Source organism: Erinaceus europaeus, chromosome 13, assembly GCF_950295315.1.
Source record: "Erinaceus europaeus chromosome 13, mEriEur2.1, whole genome shotgun sequence".
Lineage (NCBI taxonomy): Eukaryota > Metazoa > Chordata > Mammalia > Eulipotyphla > Erinaceidae > Erinaceus > Erinaceus europaeus.
The window spans coordinates 48,263,089-48,285,623 of NC_080174.1; the positions used below are offsets into that span (position 1 = coordinate 48,263,089).

At 47.2% G+C, this 22,535-nt stretch overlaps 1 protein-coding gene across 3 annotated transcripts; it reads right to left on the minus strand.

Moving 5' to 3' along the window:
- Positions 1 to 41: 41 nt before the first annotated feature.
- Positions 42 to 9,571, minus strand: LOC103127612 (coiled-coil domain-containing protein 28B). Of its 3 annotated transcripts, none has more exons than XM_060205762.1 (6): positions 9,439 to 9,561; positions 9,174 to 9,311; positions 2,356 to 2,522; positions 2,042 to 2,235; positions 1,794 to 1,816; positions 42 to 237 (listed from the first exon to the last, which is right to left on the minus strand). In XM_060205762.1, exons 2-6 carry the CDS (start codon positions 9,281 to 9,283, stop codon positions 183 to 185), a joined length of 549 nt encoding a protein of 182 aa, XP_060061745.1. In that variant the 5' UTR covers positions 9,284 to 9,311; positions 9,439 to 9,561; the 3' UTR covers positions 42 to 182. The 3 variants fall into 3 exon arrangements, with proteins under 3 accessions (XP_060061745.1, XP_007538561.1, XP_060061744.1); XM_007538499.3 differs by adding an exon at positions 5,335 to 5,522 and having other exon boundaries at positions 9,174 to 9,555; XM_060205761.1 differs by having other exon boundaries at positions 9,174 to 9,571.
- Between the last annotated feature and the right edge of the window lie 12,964 nt (positions 9,572 to 22,535).

Consider the following 22,535-nt stretch of genomic DNA (forward strand, 5'->3'; position numbering starts at 1 on the left):
GGAATAAAGGAGCGAGCAAGTTAGTGAAGACACGGACCCGCTATTTTGCTTCTGGTTTTATTCCATCCAATGCCCCCCTTCTCCCCATAGCACCTGGGGGGCAGGGGAATACCCCAATCGCGCGCATAAAAAGTCACAGTTTGAAGGGAATCGGAAATCTGGGTCAGGTGCGGCACCGACCCCTACGCGGCTGACTGTTCTTCAGGCTCCGCGTTCTCGGCCAGGTGCAGCTTCTGTCTGTGCCAGTCAAGGATTGCGGTGCTTGGACCCGTCTTGCTCCACGCGCACAGGCTCATCACATTCCCGACATTCGGGGGAGAGGCGGGGCGCCCATGCCGGTGCTGATAGCCGAAGCCTCACTATCCCCTCCTCTCTCTCCCTTCCTTTTTTTCTTTCTTTCCTCCAGGGTTATCACTGAGGCACTATGAATCCACTGCTCCTAGAGGCCATTTTTCATTTTTATTGGATTGGACAGAGAGAAATTGAGAGGGGAGAGGAAGAAAGAGAGACAGAAAGACACCTGCAAACCTGCTTCACCGCTCCTGAGGTGACCCCCTGCAGGTGGGGAGCCAGTGGCTGGAACCAGGATCCTCAAGCTTTGTACTATGTGCGCTTAACCCCGTGCGCCACCTCCAGGCGCCCTCTCTTTTCCTTGTTTAATTTTTTCCTCCTTTTCCTCCTCTCTTTTCTCCCTCTCCCTCACACCAGAGCGCTGCTCTGCTCTGGCTGAATCGTGGTGTTGGTGTTCTGTAAATTCAGAGCCTTAAGCATGAAAGGTTTTTGGCATACCCATTAGGCTATCTCCCCAACCACATCATTTCTAAGTGGGGCAGGTAGTCTAAATAGGATATATATATATATGCAAAGAAAGATAGCATAATGGTTATGCAAACAAACTGTCATGCCTGAGAGTCCCAGGTTCAATCCCCCACATCACCATTAGCCAGAGCTGACTTGCGCTCTAGTTAAAAAAAAAAAAAAAATTTAAAGGCCTAGGAGTGAGTAGGATGCTGAATTTGGAAGCATGAGGTCCTGGATTTGATCCCCAGCATCCTATGTGCTCTGGTTCTTTCTCCCTCAGTTTGTGTTTATAAATACCATCCTTTTTTTTTTTTTAATAAACTAGAAAATAACTTTTCAGTACTGAAATAATAGAAAGTTATCAAACAAGTTTTGCAACAGATTGGGGTCTGCTAAAGTGCTTACAAACATTTTGATAGGTAATATATATTCCCTACAACTTTCACCTAATATTTGAGAAATTCTTCCTGTGCTCTTGGCCCCTTCCCCCTTTTTTAAAGATGTATTTATTTACTGGGCAGAGGACACAGCTTAATTGTTATGCAAACGATTTCCATGTCTGAGTCTCTGAAGTCCCAGGTTCAGTCCCTGGCACCACCATAGACCAGAGCTGAGCAATGCTTTGATACAATTTTTTTAAAAATTACTTATCAATATGTGAGAAAGAAGGAGAGAGAGAGAGAACACCAAAGTATCACTCTGGCACACTCATTGCTAGGGACTGAACTTAGGGAGTACAGTGCCTCATCCACTGTGCCATCTCCTGGGCAGCCACCCTGCACTTCTTTAATCTTAGTTAGGCCTAGGGTTAGGGTTAGTGCCCAATTCTGACTCGGTAGGACTGAATGAGATTCGACGTTTATTATATGTAAGTAATCCTGGGGTGGAGGGGTAGGATCAATCTAATCTCATTCTCTCTCTCTCTCTCTCTCTCTCTCTCTCACACACACACACACACACACACACACACACACACACACTGGAAAGGATACATAGAATTACTTAGGTCTTCCAGCTGTTAACAGAAAAAGAGAAGTTTCTGTCAGGAGAGGCCCCAGGCTGAACCCCAGACACCAGGAGCAGGGGCACCTTCTGTTGGGAGTTGAGGGGCTCACAGGTCTTGGATCCATGCACCCCAACTTTTTACCCAAGGACCAGGAGGATGTAGAAGCATGTACCTCCCCCACTTCCCACTGTCCCCAGGAACAAAAACACCCAGTGTGGTGACATAAGCACCCACATTGCTAAGCAACTGGTCCAGGTTGCGATCAGCCATGGTCGTCTTCTGCTCCTCAGGCAGTCCTTCAGTGACTCCGTCCTCTTCCTCCTCCTCGTCTTCCTCCTCCCCACACACATCCAGGCTGAAGTGCAGCCGGGCCAGCTTTTCTTGCATCTCCCGCACATGCTCCAGCTGCTCAAAGGAGCATTCTTTTCCTGGACAGCATTTGTCTGAGTCCTAGGAGGCAGCTTGGGACCCTAGCCCCAGCCTTACCCAGAAGCCAGACCCTCCAGTCCCACCCACATGTCCTTCTAAGCCCAGGCCTCAGGACTCACCAAAGGCCTGCAGGCGGCCTGAGTGGAAATCATTGAGCAGGTTCAGCAGGCCCCCTTCCATTTCATAGACATCTGTCACCTCCGTCAGGAAGGAGTGCTGCAGTGGGGTGCCTGCAGAGCCGCCCCCACCTCCAGCCAGAATTGGGCGGCACTTCTCCTTGCCCGCCCTGTATAGGATGGGTATGACCATGGTCACAAAGCCAGGCAGCCAAGTACCTCAGATCTTTTGTACCTCCTGTGTATTTCACCTTTCTATCCACTCACCAGCATACCTGGGTGTTCTTCTGGCCCTGGGCTCTGGGACTGGTAAAGGGAATGCAGTGGGTGAGGCGGGGTAAAAAGAAATCTTTGCCAGTGGCACACAGTCAGGCCTGTGTGTGGAAGGGGGCTCCTGGCCTCTTACTCATTACTCCTGTGACCTTCCTGGTCCTTGATGAATTTGGGGATAGGAACTCTCGTAATTCCATGATAGTCTTCTTAACTCGTCTCAGAACATCATTCTGCCCTTCTTTTAGTTAAAGCTGTTTGGAGGCTGGTGAGATAGCATAGTATATTAGAGCATCAGTATGCATGACCAAGACCACACAAGCTGCAGGTTCAATTCTTGCCAGCAGCATAAGCCAGAGCTGAGAAGTGCTTGCGTCTTTCTCTCGCTGATAAAAATAAATAAAAAGAGAGTGGGTGGTAGCACAACCAGTAAAGCACAAAAGTTACTAAGTGCAAGGACCCTTGTTCAAGCCCTTGGTCCCCCCCCCCCCCCCCCGCAGGAGTGAAGCTTCACCAGAGGAACTGCAGACATCTCTCTTTCCCTTTCTATTTCTCTATTATAAATAAAAATAAGTAACTAAAATCATAAATAAAAATAAGTAAATAGGGGGGGCCTGGCGATGGCGCACCCAGTTAAGCACACTTATCAAGCACAAGGACCCAGGTTCGTGGTCCAGGAGGTGGCACAGTGATAAGGCTTTGGACTCTCAAGCATGAGGTCCCGAGTTCAAACCCGGCAGCACATGTGCCAGAGTGATGTCTGGTTCTTTCGCTCTCCTCCAATCTTTCTCATAAACAAATACAATCTTTAAAAAAAAAAAAAATTTAATGGGGAGTTGGGCGGTAGAGCAGTGGGTTAAGCACACATGGCGCAAAGTGCAAGGACCTGCATAAGGATCCCAGTTTGAGCCCCTGGCTCCCCACCTACTGAGGAGTCCCTTCACAGGCAGTGAAGCAGGTCAGCAGGTCAGCAGGTGTCTGTCTTTCTCTCCCCCTCTCTGTCTTCCTCTCCTCCATTTCTCTCTGTCCTAACCAACAATGACAACATCAATAACTACAACAACAATGAAAAACAACAAGGGCAACAAAAGGGAAAATAAATAAAATAAATATATATTTTTTAAAAAAGGGACCCAGGTTCAAGCCCTCACTCCTCACCTGCAAGGGGGATACTTCACAAACAGTGAAGCAGTTATCCAGGTGCCTTTCCCTCCCTCCTTCTATTTATCTTCCCCATCTCTCTCAATTTCTCCCTGTCCTAATAAAAATTTAGAAAGAAAAGCAGGAAAAAAAAAAAGAGGCAAAAATGGCTTCTGGGACTGGTGGATTCATAGTGCTGGCACCAAGCCCCAGTGATAATCCTGGAGGAAAAAAAAAAAAAAGCTGTAAATAGGCCAGGGAGATATTACCATTGGTAGTATAATACTCTGAGGCACAGGTGGTCTGCAGGTTTCCCAGTACCACCATAAGCCAGAGCTGACTGGTGCTCTGATAAAAATAAACACATCTTAAAAGAATAATAAAATACGGAGTCGGGCAGTAGCGCAGCGGGTTAAGTACACATGGAGCAATGTGCAAGGACTGGTGAAAGGGTCCCGGTTCAAGCCCCAGGCTCCCTACCTACAGGGGCATTACTTCACAGGCAGTGAAGCTTTGGTGGTGTCTATCCTTCTCTGCTTCTCTCTGTCTTTCCCTCATCTCTCAATTGCTCTCTGTCCAATCCAACAACAATGACAGCAGTAACAATAAAAATAATAACAACAAGGGCAACGAAAATGGAAAAAAATTGGCCTCTAGGAGCAGTGAATTTGAAGTGCAGGGACCAAGCCCCAGCGATAACCCTGGAAGCAAAATTAACTAATTAATTAATAAAATAAAATGAATACATGAAATATTTCAATAATAACATGATTAATAATAGTTTAAAATTTGCCTTCAGGATACCACTGAATGCCCTTGCCAGTCTGGTCCCCCTTGCCTCTCCAGGTACATTTGCTACTATCCCTGCCCCAGTCCGAAATGCCACTTACACCTCATTTTGGTCATCTCCAAACAGGCCTCTCAGAGATAGGACACATTGTATTTATTTATTTATTCATTCATTTATTTTTACCAGAGCACTGCTCAGCTCTGGCTTATGGTGGTATGGGGGAATGAACCTGGGACTTTGGAGCCTCAGGCATGAGAATCTCTTTGCATAACCATTATGCTATCTACCCTCTGCCCGGACACATTATATTTAGAGGGAAACAAACACTGGGCACATTATTGGAAAGGTTGCAAATGTCCCAACTGTAGAAAAAATCAAGCAGAGAACACAAAGTGGACACCTGGAGTATTCCTTAACCATTTCCTGCCCTGTGTCACTCCAGACAATAGGTATGGTTTCTACTTAGGCCAGGCAAGCCCCAGAGCACGGACAGTTTTCATTCTCCAATGCCCTTCAGCTTTCTCTCACTTCCTGGCAGTTCTGCTCTTCCTGATCTGAGTTGCATCATCATACCATGTGACCCCAGGGACCCGGGTCCCTGCCCATACATACTTGAGTGAGGGATGAGGTGTGTCTGAGGCAGCTCTGAAATCTCAGGGGACAGCTAGGGCTGTCTTCAGAGAGGCATCGATTAACCAAGGTTAAGGGCCCCCTGCTTCCCAACAAAGTTCATGTCTGAGTTGGGGACCCCTTGCTTAGCCTTGCTAGTCCTCTGCACTCACCTCCTGAACTTGGCTCGCTGTTTGGGGGATGGTAGATGAGGGAGTCCCAGGGCCAAGGAGCCACTGTGGCTGGTGGGCACAGGGACCCTGCGCAGTGTGCCGGAGCTCTGGGCTGGCTGAGTGAGGCATGGCTTGGGACTCTGCTTCTTCTTCTTCTCCTCCATTGGATGCCAACTGGGCCTCAGATCCTGGGAGGGAGACAGCCCTGTGAGACAATGAGTGGCAAAGTCTTTTTTTTTTTAAATAAATATTTATTTATTCCCTTTTGTTGCCCTTGTTGCTTTATTGTTGTAGTTATTTGATAGGATAGAGAGAAATGGAGAGAGGAGGGGAAAACTGAGAAGGGGAAAGGCAGACACCTGCAGACCTGCATTACCGCCTGTGAAGCAACTTCCCTGCAGGTGGGGAGCGGGGCTCGAACCAGGATCTTTGTTCCTGTTGTTGCGCTTCGCGCCATGTGCGTTTAACCTGCTGCGCTACCACCCCACTCCCGGCAAAGTCATTTTTAAAAAAGATTTAGTTTATTTATTTATGAAAAAAATAGGAAGAGAGAAAAAGAAGCAGACATAGCTCTGGATTGAACTCAGGACCTCATGCTTGAAAGTCTAGTGCCTTATCTACTGCACCATCTCCCAGACCACAACAATGATATATATATATATATATATATTTAAAGATATGTTTATACATTTTTTTAATATTTTATTTATGGGAGTCAGGGGATAGTGCAGCAGGTTAAGCACAGATAGCGCAAAGCACAAGGACCGGCATAAGGATCCTGGTTCAAGCCTCCGGCTCCTCACCTGTAGGGGAGTCACTTCACAAGCGGTGAAGCATGTCTGCAGGTGTCTATCTTTGTCTCCCCCTCTCTGTCTCCACCCCCCTCTATTTCTCTCTGTCCTATCCAACAACGACGACAACAAGAAGCAGGTCTACAGGTGTCTATCTTTCTCTCCCACTCTCTGTGTTCCTCTCTCTCCATTTCTCTCTGTCCTATCCAACAATGATGACATCAATAACTACACAATAAATCAACAAGGGCAACAAAAGTGAAGAAAGAAAGGAAGGAAGTCACCTGTAGACCTGCTTCACCGTTTGTGAGGCGACCACCCTACAGGTGGGGAGCTGGGGGCTCTATGTTAAGGACCTGTGTCCAAGCCCCTAGGTCCCACCTTCGGGGAGGAAGCTTCACAAGTGATGAGGAAATGCTTGCAGATGTCTCTCTCTCCCTCTTTCTCTCTTTGTATTTCTCTCTTCCCTCTCAATTTTTCTCTCTCTCTCTTTTAAAGAATTTATTTATTTATTCATTAGAAAGATAGGAGGAGAGAAAGAACCAGCCATCACTCTGGTACATGTGTTGCCAGGGATCGAACTCAGGACCTCATGCTTGAGAGTCTAGTGCCTTAGCCACTGTGCCACCTCCTGGACCACTGAATTTCTCTGCTTCACCACTCGTGAAGCTTTCCCCCTACAGGTGGGGACCAGGGGTTTGAACCTGGATCCTTGTGCACTGTAATGTGCGCGCTTAACCAAGTGTGCCACTGCCTGGCCCTTGAATTTCTCTTTTTTTAATTTAATTTAATTTAATTTTTTTTCCTCCAGGGTTATTGCTGGGCTCGGTGCCTGCACCATGAATCCATCACTCCTGGAAGCCTTTATTTTTTTCCCCCTTTTGTTGTCCTTGTTGTTGTAGCCTCGTTGTGGTTGTTATTATTGCCATTGTTGATGTTGTTCATTGTTGGATAGGACAGAGAGAAATGGAGAGAAGAGAGGAAGATAGAGAGGGGGAGAGAAAGATAGACACCTGCAGACCTGCTTCACTGCCTGTGAAGCGACTCCCCTGCAGGTGGGGAGCCGGGGGCTCGAACCAGGATCCTTGCCGGTCCTTATGCTTTGCGCCACCTGCGCTTAACCCACTGCACTATCGCCTGACTCCCTGAACTTCTCTTTTTTAAGAAAAGAATTTATAGGGGATCAGGCCGTAGCGCAGCCTGTTAAGCCCAGGTAGGGGCAAAGCGCAAGGACTGGCGTAAGGATCCAGGTTGGAGCTCCTGGCTCCCCACCTGCAGGGGAGTCACTTCACAGGTGGTGAAGCAGCTTCTGCAGGTGCCTATCTTTCTCTCCCCCTCTGTCTTCCCCTCCTCTCTCCAATTTTCTTTGTCCTATCCAACAACGAGTGGCATCATCAACAACAATAATAACCACAACATGGTTACAACAACAAGGGCAACAAAAAAAGGGGGGGGGAGAGAATTTATGATAAAAATAAAGGGAGTTGGGTAGTAGCACAGTTGCTTAAGCGCAGGTGGTGCAAAAAGCAAGGACTGGCATAAGGATCCCGGTTTGAGCCCAGGCTCCCCACCTGCAGGGGAGTCACTTCACTTCATGCTTTTATCCACTGTGCCACCTCCCAGACCACATCTCTGAACTTCTCCAATGAATACCTAAATAAAATTAAAGTCTTTTTGCATAGCCACTATGCTGTCACCTCAACACAATTTTTTTTAAATATCTTTTTTATTAGAGATAGAAAGAAATTGAGAGAGAAGGGGAAAATAGGGAGAGAGAAAGAAATACACCTGCAACACTGCTTCACCACTAGGAAACTTTCTCCCTGCAGGTGGGAATACAGGGCTGGAAGCCCATGGTAGCATGTGTACTCAATCAGGTGTGCTACCATCTAGGTCAAGCTGTGCATTTGAATGGTCTTCTGTGGCCTACCCTAGACCCCTCATGCCTCCAACCTTGGCCTGAAAACCCAGGCCTTCCCTGAAAGAAGCAGTATTACTCTCTTCCTGCTGGTGGTGCTGGGACTTCCTGTCTCTGTAGCCCAGGGGTGGGGTTGGAAAAGGAAATGGGGGGGGGGGGGTGTCAGGGTGGATGTGAGCTGACAACAGCCAAGCTGAGGATTAGCAATCTCTCAGCTGGGTCTTGTTTGGTTTATCAACAGCCTGGGCAAAGCCTGTCAGCCTGGAAGGGGAGGCGGTGATCTAAGTGTGGGTGTGGCACCTGGGGAGATGTGTATCAAGCAATAACCACCAGAGGGTGAATAACAGTGGGAGATCTGGCACCAGCACCCGTTCCAGTGTGGGTTTTCCCCTCACTTAGACATTGCCATCCCTTTCACCCAACCCCCAACTGCAAGCTTCCGAGGGACTCCCAAAGTCCTGTGACACCTTTCCAGCTGCTTCACCCTCCCCAGTCAGAAAGTCCCTGTCTGGCCTCCGCTGCACCAGCTGGCTCGCCTGAGCTCCCGCCGACAATAGCAGCGCCTGTGGGGAGCACTGCTCAGCCACCGAAGGACCCCGCCCTCTAAGCCTCCCTTCCGCTGAGCTCCTCCCTCAGAGACGTCTCCCGAGACCTTTACAAGGTTATCTCAAGCTGCAGCCACCAAGCCTGACTGCATTCAGGGATGGTGTTGGTGCTGGGGACAGAAAACTTATAGGATATGGAGATTGGGTGGTGGGAATTGTGTGGAGTTGTACCCCTCCTACCCTATGGTTTTGTTAATTAATCCTTTCTTAAATAAAATAAGAAAAAAGAAAGAAAACTTGGCATCTGGCTGGCTGGTATGTCGTTGTTAGATAGGACAGGTGGCGGCGAGCTAGGATCACGTCATCAAGCAGCTTGGCTCAATTTAGGGACTCGATAGAAGAAAGGAGCAGGAGATCCTGCTCCCAGGGAGCAGCAAGGGGCGACCTGGCAGGTTTCCCAAGCTCAGTCTCCGCAGTTGCTTTCCAAAGGAGCCACTCTGCTCCAAGGCCAGGATTCCATCTAGACCGGGAGTCCCGCCTCGCTGCCCCCACCCAACCCACCCCCACCCCAAGGAGGTCACTGACCTGGAGGTTTGGGGTCGGGGTGACGATGCTCCCTGCAGCCTCCCTCGGCCCTCAGTGCTCCTCCTGGGGAAGATCTGGTGGAAGCAGGGCTGGCAGGAGGTAATTTGCATTTAAAGGGAAAGCGCCCTTTTTTGGCGTCTGGGAGGGAGGAAACCGGGCAGAGAAGGCTGTTCTTAAATAGTTAATCTCACTGGACTTCACGGCCCCACCCGCATGAAAGTGACTATATTGTGGCTTCTGGCCACAAGCTAAAAAGCCACTTTACTTTATCATCAGTTGTGGAGAGATGGTACAACCCTTTCAAAATGGTGGCCGCTTCATCAGGAGGAGGTGGGAGATGCTAGTGGGGGCATATGAGGCAACCCTGGGCCCGGCAGCCCTCTTCACTGCTGGTGGAGCGTCCCCCAGTGGGTGGAGAGCATCCCTGCACATAGTCACACGTGTGCTCTATCAGATGCTCCACCGCCCAGCCTCCTCTGCTCCCCCACTTTAGATAGAGACACCAGAGCATCGCCATCTATGTAATATTTTATTTATTCATTTAAAAAAATATTTATTTCCCCTTTTGTTGCCCTTTTTTATTGTTGTTGTTATTGATATCGTCGTTGTTAGGACAGAGAGAAATGGAGAGAGGAGGGGAAAACAGAGGGGGAGAGAAAGATAGACACCTGCAGACCTGCTTCACTGCTTGTGAGGCAAGTCCCCTGCAGGAAGGGAGCCGGGGGCTCAAACCAGGATCCTTAGGCTGGTCCTTGTGCTTTGTGCCACATGTGCTTAACCCACTGCGCTACCACCTGACTCCTGATTTTATTTATTTATTAAATATTTACTTTATTTACTTATTAATGAGAGGGATAGGAGAGAGAGAAAGAAATAGACATCACTCTGGAACATGTGCTGCCAGGGATTGAACTCAGAACCTCATGCTTGAGAGACCAATGTTTTTTCCACTGTGCCACCTCCCGGACCACTTTATTTATTAATGAGAAAGATAGGTGGAGAGAGAAAGCACCAGATATCACTCTGGTACTTGTGCTGCCGGGGATTGAATTCATGCTTGAGAGTCCAATGCTTTATCCATTGTGCCACCTCCTGGATCATGACATGTGTGATTTCACTGCTGAAGGTTTCTTCGTTCAGAAATAGAGATAGAGACAGCACAATTTCCCTCTGCTACAAAACTGCCTTGTAGTACTAGGGCTTGAACCAGAGCAGTGTGCATAGCCAGGCACAAGCCAGCATAATGAGCTATCTCTAAGCCAGCCCCCTCCCAAGTGAAACTCTCTTATATGAAGTACTTATTTCATCTATTTTTTAAATTTATTTATTTATTTTCTCTTTTGTTGCCCTTGTTGTTTTTCATTGTTGTTATAGTTATTATTGTAGTTGTTACTGATGTTATTGTTGGATAGGGCAAGAGAGAAATGGAGAGAGGAGGGGAAGACAGAGGGGGAGAGAAAGATAGACACCTGCAGACCTGCTTCACCACCTGTGAAGCAACTCCCTTGCAAGTGGGGAGCCAGGGGCTCGAACCTGGATCCTTACACCAGTCATTGCACTTTGCGACACCTGGGCTTAACCCGTTGCACTACCGCCCGACTCCCTATTTCATCTATTTTGACCAGAGCACTGCTCATTTCTGGTTTATGGTAGTGCCCAGGATTGAACCTAGGATATTGGAGCCTCAAGCTTGAAAGCCCTTTTTTCCATAACCACTATGTTAACTTCCCTGACCCTTATGTACTTAAAATCTTTTTTATCTTTATTTATTGGTTAGAGACAGCCAGAAATGGAAAGGAAGGGAATATAGAGAGGGAGAGACACAGAAGCTGTGCTGCTGTAGCATCTTTCTCTTTTCTGTTTTCTTTTTCCTTTTTTTTAAAATTTCTTTACTCCCTTTTGTTGCCCTTGTTGTTTTATTACTGTTATTAATGATGTCATCGTTGTTGGATAGGACAGAGAGAAATGGAGAGGGGAGGGGAAGACAGAGAGGGGGAGAGAAAGATAGACACCTGCAGACCTGCTTCACCACTTGTGAAGTGACTCCCTTGCAGGTAGGGAACTGGGGGATCCAACCGGGATCCTTATGTGGGTCCTTGCGCTTTGCACCACCTGCACTTAACCCGCTGCGCTACAGCCTGACTCCCCCTTTTTTTTTCTTAAAGATTTTATTTATGAGAAAGATAGGAAGAGAGAGAGCAAGAGCCAGACATCACTCTGGTACATGTGCTGCTAGGGATCCTATGCAGGACCTCATGTTTGAGAGTCCAGTGCTTTATCCACTGCACCATCTCCCAGACCACATTTTTTCTGTTTTTCTGTCTGAAAAAGGGTGAAGTCCTGCTTCACTACTTGTGAAGCTTTCCCCCTGCAGGTGGAGACAGAGGGTTTGAACCCAGGTCCTTGCACATTGTAATATGTGCCTTCAACCAGGTGTACCACTACTTGGCACCCAGCCCTTATGTACTTTTAATACTCATAACTTCCCTGAAGGACAGTATCTTCATTGTCTCTTTTTACTGAAAATCAACATTTCTTTTTCTTTTTTTTCTTTTTTAACCAGAGAACTGCTCAGTTTGGGCATATTATGATGGTGTAGGGTATTGAACCTTGGACTTTGGTGCCTCAGACATGAGTCTTTTTGCATAACCATTATGCTATCTACCCTCGACTATTTTATTTGTTTGTTTGTTTTCTTCCTTCCTTTCTTTTTATTTATTCCCTTTTGTTGCCCATGTTGTTTTCTTGTAGTTATTATTGTTGTAGTTATTGGTATTGTCATTGTTAGATAGAACAGAAAAATGGAGAGAGGAGGGGAAGACAGAAAGGGAAGAAAAAGATAGACACTTGCAGACCTGCTTCACCACTTGTGAAGCGACTCCCCTGTAGGTGCGGAGCCAGGGCTCGAACCGGGATCCTTATGCCAGTCCTTGTGCTTTGCACCACGTGCACTTAAGTTTTAACTTAATTCGACTCCCCAGGCTAGGGCTAAGATCTTAACTCAGCTATTTCAGCTCTTGGCTCTCTAATTACCTTGAGATAGTTCATTCTTTCAGAGTTTCATCTTTGTTTCCCCTTGTCTGATAATACTTCCCTCAAAAGCTTTCCTCACTCCTGTCATGATTGCATCAATCAGTATTTGGATGTTTTCCTTATTTGCTTCTGGGCTGTTAGTTTTTGTTTGTTTGTTTGTTTATTTTTCTTCCACCTGGGGTCTAGTCCTCATTTATTGCTGCAGCTTTTCTTTTTGGCTTGACCATTCCATTTGGTGTCTTTTGAAGTTTCTGTCCTGGGAGTTTCCCTGTGTAGATCTTCACAGATATTCTCTTCAGTGTGTCTGTCTCTCTGCAGGATGGATGGAGCCCGTTTCCTCCACAGAAACAACTGAGTTTCCAGGAAAGAGTGCTAGAGGGACCCCACAGAAGTAGGCTTTGCTTTACTTGAGATGGAGGTGGGGTTCACCTGGGTCCCTCTACAGGGCTGGTCTGTCTGAACAAGCAGGTCCCATGTAACAGAACAACATACCCCAGGCCATGCAGGTGAGGCTTGCCCCTGAAGCCTGGGTCAGTTTTAGATTCTGTGTGTAGGAGCAATACTTGTGTCCTAGCTTCAGTAGTTGATGTGGTTCCCCAATAACTGTTAGATTGCTTTAAGGTGTAGATACTAGTGGCTGAAACCTCTGTAACTGGCCCTAGTAGACTTAGGGGTGGCTGTTTGAAACCCCAGAAGAGTTAGGAAAGGTCGTCTACTGGGGCTCCCTGTAGGGGCAGTGGCCTTTTGAGACTGATATTATTCAGGGATGGGGCAAGGCAGCCTCTAGTTTGTTGGTTTCAGCATCTATGAAGCCAGTTACCTTGTGATGATGAGTGATTCTTTGTTCTGGAGGGTAGCATCCCTCTATGGTAGCAGAAAGGTGGGGTGTAGGCAGCTGCCACAAAGACCAGTGAAACTCCTGTGTTCAAATAGTAGAGACATAGGCAAACTGCACAAGAGCAACAAACTTAACACACACACACACAAACACACACACACACACACATACGCATACACACCTAAAGGAAGAAAAGATGAACACAACAAAAAAGCAACTGTGTGTGGTGTACACACTTGCTCTCACTCAGTGGTGAAGAGGCAAGCACAAGCCTAGCTTTCTTATCCCTGATTAGTGGCACAGTTGGCTAGATGAGGCTTCCCCATTTTTCCAGAGAACCTTTCTCTGCAAGTCCCTCCTTCAGTGGTGAGTTGCAGGGCTCTGGACCTGGGTTCAGGGTGTGGTGACTTAGCTCTTTAAGGAGGCAGGTCAGCAGCCTGTCTAGTTGCCTCAGACTTATCTACAGTTCACAGAGAGGATGTCCACAGAGGTCAGTCACAGAGAGGATGTCCACACGTGTCCTGTTTTCAGACACATTGTGAGCAGGCTGAAGACAGGATAACCCTTTGGGAAGTTCCTGCTCCAGTTTGTAGCCCACTGTCACCAAGGCTCTTCTGGGTTATCGTTAGGTCTGGGTGGCCTTGTTTTCTCTGAAGATTCAGTCAAGGCACAACACGGACTAGAGGCAGGTAGTTTGGGCAGGAGATTGCATTATATGGGAGGCTTAATATCCTGTTTTCCAGAAGCCACAAGCAGTTCACTGGAATTCACTCCTCAGCTGTGTCCACAATTTGCTCCCCCAGATTGATGCTGGGACCAAAAGCTGCTGCATAGTCAGTTCTCACTCTAGTCAGCCAGCTAGAGCACGCTCACATGAGGGGTGTCAGCCCCCTTATGTATGTGTGTTGGTGCATTGCTGAGTCTGATATACCTGTGACTCTTCTCTAGTTCTGGGAGTCTAAGCAAGCCTGTGTCCTGCTGGAATCTGATGTCTGGCTTGTGGTTTACAAGTTCTTTCAGTAGCTGGGTAGCTTACCTCAATAATGCGACCTCAGCAGACTGAGTCCCTGTCTACAAGACTTGGGGGTGGAGTAGAGGAGAAGGGAGAAGGGGCCCATGCAGCCCTGCACTCAGTTAAGTGCTCATAGGTTAAATGCGTATAATATGAAGCATAAGAATCTGCAAAAGGATCCGGGTTTGAACTCCTACTGCCTGCCTGCAGGGGAGATGCTTCATGAGTGGTGAAGCAGGTCTGTGGGTATCTCTCTCTCTCTTTTTACGTTAAAAGTTCGTTTTTAATTATTATCTTTATTTATTGGATAGAGACAGCCAGAAATCGAGAGGGGAAGGGGGTGATAGAGAGAGAGAGAGCAAGTAGGGGGAGGACATGGAGCTTTGCTCACAAAGCTTTCTCCTGCAGGTGGGGGTTGGGGGCTTGAACCTGGGTCCTTGCTCATTGTAACATGTGCGCTCTACCAGGTGAGCCACCACCCAGCCCCAGTGTCTACCCTTCTTTCTCCCTCTCTACCTCCCCCTCCTCTTTCAACTTCTCTCTGTCCTATCCAATACAATGGAAGAAGTGGCCAGGAGTGGTGGATTCATAGAGCTGGCACCGAGCCCCAGTGGTAACCCTGGAGGCAAACAAACATCCCCTCATAGACACCCCGTGTTTTCCTTCAGTTGCTTTAGTCCTGCTGTACACAAATGCTACAGGTTTCTTCTGTGGCTTTTTTGCACCCCTGTTTCTAGAGCTCATCACATTCTCTGCAAACTTCTGGTCAGGTAGGCCAGGGTCAGAGAGGTTTTCCGAGAAGGCCCCTAGGCTTGGTTTCTGGCTGTCATCTCGGCTCAGCGCCCAGAGCTGCTCTGATGGTGATGCCACTGCCTTTGGACAATGAGGGGGAGGGTCTCTTATGTTTAGACTGGAGAGAGAGAGAGAGCATTCCTCAATATTCTGAGATCTTTTGAAATCATATTTTTGATGTCTGTGGAGGGAGCTGGGCTGTGAACAGTCGGAGGAGACCGACTATTCCAGGTCTCATGACTCTGGTTCTGTATAACTGTTCTGGTTCTGTGTAAAGACAGGGGGTGTTAGAACCCCCAGGGATACCTGCTACAGACTCCTGCTCCCTTCACTCACTTTGTATTGGGGAGGATGGCCTAGTTCGTTCCCTATATGGGGAACACATAAACTCGACAGTTGAGGAGAAAGCATGCTTTTCGGGAATTTTAAGCTGAGAAGACCTCTGTGTTGGAGTACATGTGGGCAGAGAGAGAGCATGGAAGCCATTTGCACACATGTTGAAGATTCCTGGGTTGGGGAAGGTTGGGGGAGGTTGGGGGAGGGAGAAGGGGAAGGAGAGGGAGAGGGGGAGGGGGAGAGGGAGAGCCTTCCCCAGAATAGCAGCTTTTATAACCTTCCAAGCTCCTTCCCCACCACTTTCTAAGCCACACCCACACCTGTCACCACTCCCACTTCCCCGTGCAACATTTTCCTTCCCCCAGAGTTTGGGAAGCGTGTGTCTGGGGAATGTGCGTGCTGGCGTGGTGTAGCAGTGTCTATGTCCTGGGTTCTTCCTGTTCATCCCCTGACCTGATCACAGGGTCTGTCATCCACACTGTCGCCCTCCCTGTTCGCTCTGACCCAGTCATGCAGGGGCCAGTCTCTCCAGGTCTTCCTCAACATCTGTCACTATCTGTGACACAGAGCCCTTTGTGGGTTCCATCTGATGGACTCTGTGGGCTGATGGAACTGAACGTCTTTCAGGGGGTGACTGAGCACTGTCTACTTTTGGAAAAGTTTCTGCTGGACTCCGAGGGCAATGATTAAATTGAGTTCTGCCGTTATATTACTTGCCGTGAGACTGTCCTAAATGGCTTGGATACCTGTCCTATTGTGACCGCAACAGGAGTTTGGGACAGTTGGCATGTGAGTGAGGTCAGCCTGAGGCGGAGCACACCCGCAAGGGGATATGTAGGTAGCGCTGACCTGCAGCAACTGCTGTCTTGATGGGAGCATCTTCAACATGGCCTCTCCATCTGCTGGTGGCTCTGGACTGATCCTGGTCTTGTCACGTGGTGATCTTGGCTGACGTAGTTTCGGACTTTGGATTTCACCCATTTTCCTAGCTGGACTTCTCCCCTCACACTCACAGTGATGTTCATGAGGAAACCTCTTGTTTGACCTTAAATGGAGCCGCTTACTTTGCAGCACCTCGACATTTGACTTTGAGCCCCTTGTCACCCTAATAAAGCCTTGCACTGTTGAAAACCCATCCCCCGTGCCCTGCAGTCAGTCCTTTATGGGCTGCTCCCAAATCCGAGGGCAATGATTACGCTGAGTTATGCCATCGTATTACTCGCAGTGAGACTGTCCTTTATGGCTGGATATCTGTCCCTCACCAGAAATATACTTTGAGACAGCTAGCCCCCAATCTGTAGATAGTCTGCACTTCTTCTGTTTTTTGTGTTTTTTTGACGAGAGTCCAATTTGCTCTGGATATTGGTGGTTCAGGGAACTGAATTCAGACTTACTTCTTGCATACAAGTGCTATTTACAACTGCTGTGCTGTGCTATCTTCCTGGGAGGGAGAGAGAGAGAGAGAGAGAGAGAGAGAATACAGTTGACTGTGTTCTCATGTTCCACTCACAGCTACACTGGTGAGAACCTGAGTATAAAGGGAGGTACCTTAGACTGAGAGTAAATCACCAGCCAAGGAACCCAAAGCCAGGAGCACAGGTGAAAACCCACCAGCTCACTAATATCACAGGTGTCTAAGTTACACCACAGGAAAAGGTGGGGATCCAAGTCTGTACAGAAGAACGGTGAGAGGCAAGATCAGTTATCTTTTTTTTCAAAATATTTTATTGAGAAAATTTTAATACATCTGGGAGAGTTAAACTAGTCTAGGCTACACAGCAAATGTCTGTCTTTCAGGAAAATGTGGTGCTACATTTTTCTTTTATAGCAATCATCTCTGCATCTTTTTATTATTATTATTTTTTTAATATTTACTTTATTTATTTATTTATTCCCTTTTGTTGCCCTTGTTGTTTTATTGTTGTAGTTATTATTGTTGTTGTCGTTGTTGGGTAGGACAGAGAGAAATGGAGAGAGGAGGGGAAGACAGAGAGGAGGAGAGAAAGACAGACACCTGCAGACCTGCTTCACTGCCTGTGAAGCGACTCCCCTGCAGGTGGGGAGCCGGGGTTCGAACCGGGATCCTTATGTTGATCCTTGTGCTTTGCGCCACCTGTGCTTAACCCGCTGCGCTACAGCCCAACTCCCCCCCCCCTTTTTTTTTATGGCTACAAATCTTTACTTTTACACAAGCAATCTTCCTCCTGAAACATTTTCATCTTGAAACTAGAATCCCAAAGCCTGGAACTAGATCACTTGACCCTTTCTCTTCTTCCTTTTTTTTTTTTTCTGTTGGGTAAATGGGTTATCTACTGTGTAGATAAGGCTACTGCAAAGATGGCCAATGAACTTAAAACCTCAAAAAACCTCCTGCAAGAAATGTGGAAAACATGAGTCCCACTACGTGGCCCAGTTTATTATATTGGCAAAACTCCCCGTAGGCCCAGGGAAAACAGAGATTGAGTCTAGGGGCTACAGTGGGCAAACAAAGCCCCCTCTATGCTTATCAAAATCTTTGTGGTCTCCTGGAAATTGGGCTTCGTTTGTCCACCATTAGCCCATCTGCTTGCTAAGATATCTCCGCTTTCCCAGGACAAAATGAGGAGTTTTGCCCTTCTTATAATGGGCCACTTTGTAAGACTCATGCTTTCCATGCTTCCTTACAGGAAATTTTTCAGGTTTTAGATTCGTTGACCATCTTTGCAGTAGCCTTGTCTACACTATGAAAATAGGAAACTGCGTAGCTGCACAAGGAGGCCCCACACTCTGATCTCTGCACCAAGTTCCTTTGAGACTGGTTGAACCTGAGCCTCTCTTTGCCAGCGCCTAACCAGACCAAGCCAGGTTCTACCTCTTTTAAGATACATCTTTGGGCAGCAAAGATGAAACCAAATTTTGCCATAAGGTATGGAAGATGAGTCTGGATCAGCTTCTCTTGATGGCTGACCTCTGGTTGAATTTGGGCCTCCAGGAAGATAGGTCGTAAGTGTCAAGTAGCCTAGACATTGCAATATACAGATAGGCAACTACAGGAAGTTTTGGTTTGTTCAAAGTAACCAGCGCTATAGATGCCTAAAAAAGAATACCCTCTGGCAGCACAATTTGTAATAGCCAAAACCTGGAGGCAACCCAGGTGTCCAACAACAGATGAGTGGCTGAGCAAGTTGTGCTATATATACACATTGGAATACTACTCAATTGTAAAAAATGGTGACTTCACCATTTTCAGCCGATCTTGGATGAACCTTGAAAAAATCTTGTTGAGTGAAATAAGTCAGAAACAGAAGGATGAATATGGGATGATCTCACTCTCAGGCAAAAGTTGAAAAACAAGATCAGAAAAGAAAACAGAAGTAGAACCCAAAATGGAATTGGCATATCGCACCAAAGTAAAAGACTCTGGGGTGGGTGGGTGGGGAGAATACAGGTCCATGAAGGATGATAAATGGGGGTTGATGATAGTGGGGGTTGTATTGTTAAATGGGAAACTGGGGAATGTTATGCATGTACAAACTATTGTATTTACTGTTGAAACTAAAACATTAATTCCCCAATAAAGAAATTAAAAAAAAAAAAAAGAATACCCTCCTCAGACTATTTTAAAACATTAAATTTGAATTTCAATAGAAAGCTGTGAAATAACTACCACCACCCCCAATTGAGACCTAGACTTTATGTCTGTGTGGAAATATATATAGGAAGCCATGCTGTGGCTTATCTTCTGGACAGGAACGCCCAGTTGGCATCTCCTCACAAAAAGCACCCTCGTGAGGCCACCTCAGCTCTGCCTCTGTTACCAACACCAAATCTGCCTCATCAGAACCTTTCCGTCTGCCCAGAAAGGGAATTCTCTTCATTGGAACTACTGGGGGCATCAGTCTCTGGATGATCAGGCTCCACAGTCCTGGCCACGCCTCAGCTGCTTCCTTTCTTTGATTTGCTCTCATCAGACTCGTGGTCAGAGAAAGATTTTCTGTTTGTACTGTGAATTTCCTTGCCAGCCTTTGAGAATCACGAAATATTCTGTGGAACTCCAGACAGCCTGGATTTTCTTGGGGTCCCCATGTTATGTCGGCCTCTCTGAGTGCTTTGCAGTGCAGGCCCCCTCCACTTTCCCACTCACTCACTACACGCCAGTCGGCCCAGGGCCTTTGCCAGCATGGATTCTTCAGGCTCAGCCTCTTCAACTTTTTGGCTCTTCCCAACCTGCCTCTCGACCATTTTTGGCAATGCAGTTTCACCGGAGTAACTGCAGACTTGAAGGCTGTTACTCACCGCTTTCCAGCTGCTCTGTGTCCCGGGTTTGTGGTGTCTCAGGCCCTCAGCCTCCAGCTCCAGCCACATTCGAGGCTGAGGGGCAACTCTATACACTTTAAACCTGTAATTCAATGAGTCCTAGGAAATACCTAGGGAAAAAATAGTTGAAAACCTTGGAGGTTTTCCTTGTGTGCTTTTCCTGTAGATACTTTTGGGTAATAACCCTCCTTAGAGGTAACACTGTATGTGTCCCAGGAAGTAACTGGTGGCCAGGTGGAGGGACGGGGGTTCCGGGTCCTTTGCTGGTGCTGGGGGAAAAAATGAAGTTTGTTGTTCATTGTTGGGACTCCGGCAGCGGAGATGACTACCAGGAAGGAAAAAAGAACATGGGTCATTTTCTGCAGAATGGTGACAGCAGAGAGATTCAATACTCTGCAGTATGTAACTTGTGTTCCTAAGGTCACTGTCTAGGACTTCTCCTGGATCTTGCCACCTGCGGGGAGTACCTTCTGCCATTTCTAGGAGTTTCTGCATTGCTCCAACACTTTCCCCACACGGTCATATGTTCTACATATTAAAGGGGAGTCTGTCCTCAGGGAAGGCAAGTTGAATAGGGAGCACTTTGACAATTTCAGAAGCCAGAACTCTTGATGGGATGATGACTTGCTTACAACAGAGATGGAAGGGGTCAGCAAAACAAACAAAGCAAAATCACTGCTGGGTCGGAACATTCTGTTAGGACCGAGGTGTGGAGAGAGATGGCTGTCTTGAGTGTTCTATGTTTTGTCTCCACTCAAATGACTGCCTCTGAGTCTCCTTAGGAGAAGCCACTGAAGCCAGCGACCGAGTGAAACCACCACTGTGGCGTTACCTGTACATTTCCCGCAGGGATCTGTAATAAGGAAGCCATCTCCGGAGCGCTAAAGTTTTCCAGTAGGGCAATAACAGCCCCGTGAAGGCCAGTGTTGCTTAGGTTCTGAGAAAATTGATGTAGACCGATCGAGGCCACCCAGTGGATCAGTTGATCGTTGCTCCATACGAGGACATCTGCAGATAAAGAAGAAGCCATTGCAAAGATGAGATCCCAGAGCCATATGCATCTGGAGAAGCCTGTGATACAGGGGGGAAACTCCTCTCCCAGACCTCAGCCTTCAGCTGCTGAAAAAATGGCGCCAGTACCTGAGAGGGGGTGATTAACCTACACACTGGCTTACGATGGGGAAATATCTGCGACTCCAGCAAAGGGCCCAAAGAAAAACACTCCTTTCCATCCCTCTTCTTCCATGGTGATGCCAGAGCAGTGTTGCTCATGAAGAACCCTCCTCTATGTCTTGATTTTTTGCCTCCAAGGTTGTGGCTGGGGCTCAGTGCCTGCACTACGAACCCACTGCTCCTGGATGCCAGTTTTTCCCATTTAGTTGTTGTTTTAGCTGTTGATGTTGTTGGATAGGACAGAGAGAAATGGAGAGAGGAGGGGAAGACAGAGAGGGGGAGAGAAAGACAGACACCTGAAGACCTGCTTCACCGCTTACAAAGTGATACCCCTGCAGGTGGGGAGCCAGGGACTGGAACCAGGATCCTTACTTTGGTCCCTGCACTTCTGCGCTTAACCTGCTGTACCACCACCCAGCCCCCTCTGTGTCTTTTTAAAATAAATAATCACCAGGGTTGCTGACAGGTTGGGCAGCAGAAATATATGAAGTCAATTCAGCTTAGTGGACTTGCCTTTTCTGTTGTTTTGACTCTCCTTTTTTTTTTCTTTTTCTAATTTTTCCTTATCAAAATGTAGCTTCACAGGCATTCAATGCATAGGACGCTGACTCTATTAACAAAAATATAATAAAATAAAATAATTAAAATCAAAAACCTTTTTCTGAGATGGCAGCAAACCAAAACTTTCCACCCACTTAGTAACAACTGCTTGCCCTGATTTACCAGTGAAATCCATTGCTCATCTTAAGGTGTTGCTCCAGGATATCTTCCGTCAAATGGAGCAGCATCCCTATGTCTACCAGGGCCGCAGTGAAATGGTCGCAATATTGTGGGAGGCCCAGGCTGGGGAGCCATTCCAGACAGACCCATTCATGGCTGGTGTTGGTGTTTCCAGCTCTAAGGGCCTGGTGAGAACCATCGGGTGTCATCAGTTCAGGGAGAAACAAAGGTTTCCTTCTAGGCCCCAACAACAGTTTTTATCATCATCAGACTAAATGTCAGAACTTTCCTACGTTCTCAGATATAAGCTCATGATGGCTTCACTTCTTCCTCCGTCCAAACTAATCTGTCTTCTATTTAATTATTTTTAAATGTCTTAACTTTTTCCACCACAGGGATTAAACCAAGCCACACAAAATGTGCTGCTGTGTGGGTTCTACCTCTCTATGAATTAAAGAATTATGATTATTTATTTATTTTTACTATATTTATTTATTTATTTATTGGATAGAGACAGCCAGAAATTGAAAGGAAGGAGGAGCTAAAGGAGAGAGAGCGAAAGAGAGAGAGAGACAGAGACAGAGAGAGAGAGAACGGCAGCCCTACTTCACCAGTCATGAAGCTTCCCCATGCAGGTGGGGACCAGGGGCTTGAACCTGGGTCCTTGCACCTTGCTCTCAACCAGGTGCACCACCACTCAGCTTCTTGAATTAAAATTTTTTTAAAAAAACTGACCCAAAAGTTCACTTAGCAACCCAGAATCCACTCCCTGGAACTCTAAAAAAGAAAAACAACACACACACACACACACACACACACACACACACACACACACGTTTTCAAAGATTTGCTAAGTTAGTCTGGTCTATAAGGTGAAAACTACAGGTGTTGCTACACACAATCCTTTCAGAAATCTCTGAGTGTAATCTCTTGGTCATTGTGTAAGTTTCTTCACTCTTGGGAAAGCTCTCCAAACAGAAACAGAGAGAGAGATACTGGAACACAGATGCTTCCCCCAGTGTGTGTGGGGAGGGGGTCCGGGTAGAAGTGGAATCCTGCGGATGGCCAGGCAGGCCCCCTCCCAGCTCAAGTGTGTGGCCTCAGCCTCGGTGCTTACTGAAGGAGGATTACTGTTGTAGTCCTCCTTCTCAGTCCTCCTCCC

Excerpts from the sequence above, each read along its gene's own strand:
- LOC103127612 (XM_007538499.3), bottom strand. The coding sequence starts at position 5,498 with ATGGAGGAGAAGAAGAAGAAGCAGAGTCCCAAGCCATGCCTCACTCAG. Across the intron at positions 2,523-5,334 it reads CAGCGAGCCAAGTTCAGGAG|GGCGGGCAAGGAGAAGTGCC; the intron begins GTGAGTGCAGAG and ends CATCCTATACAG. Across the intron at positions 238-1,793 it reads GAAGACCTAAGTAATTCTAT|ACAGAAGCTGCACCTGGCCG; the intron begins GTATCCTTTCCA and ends TGACTGGCACAG.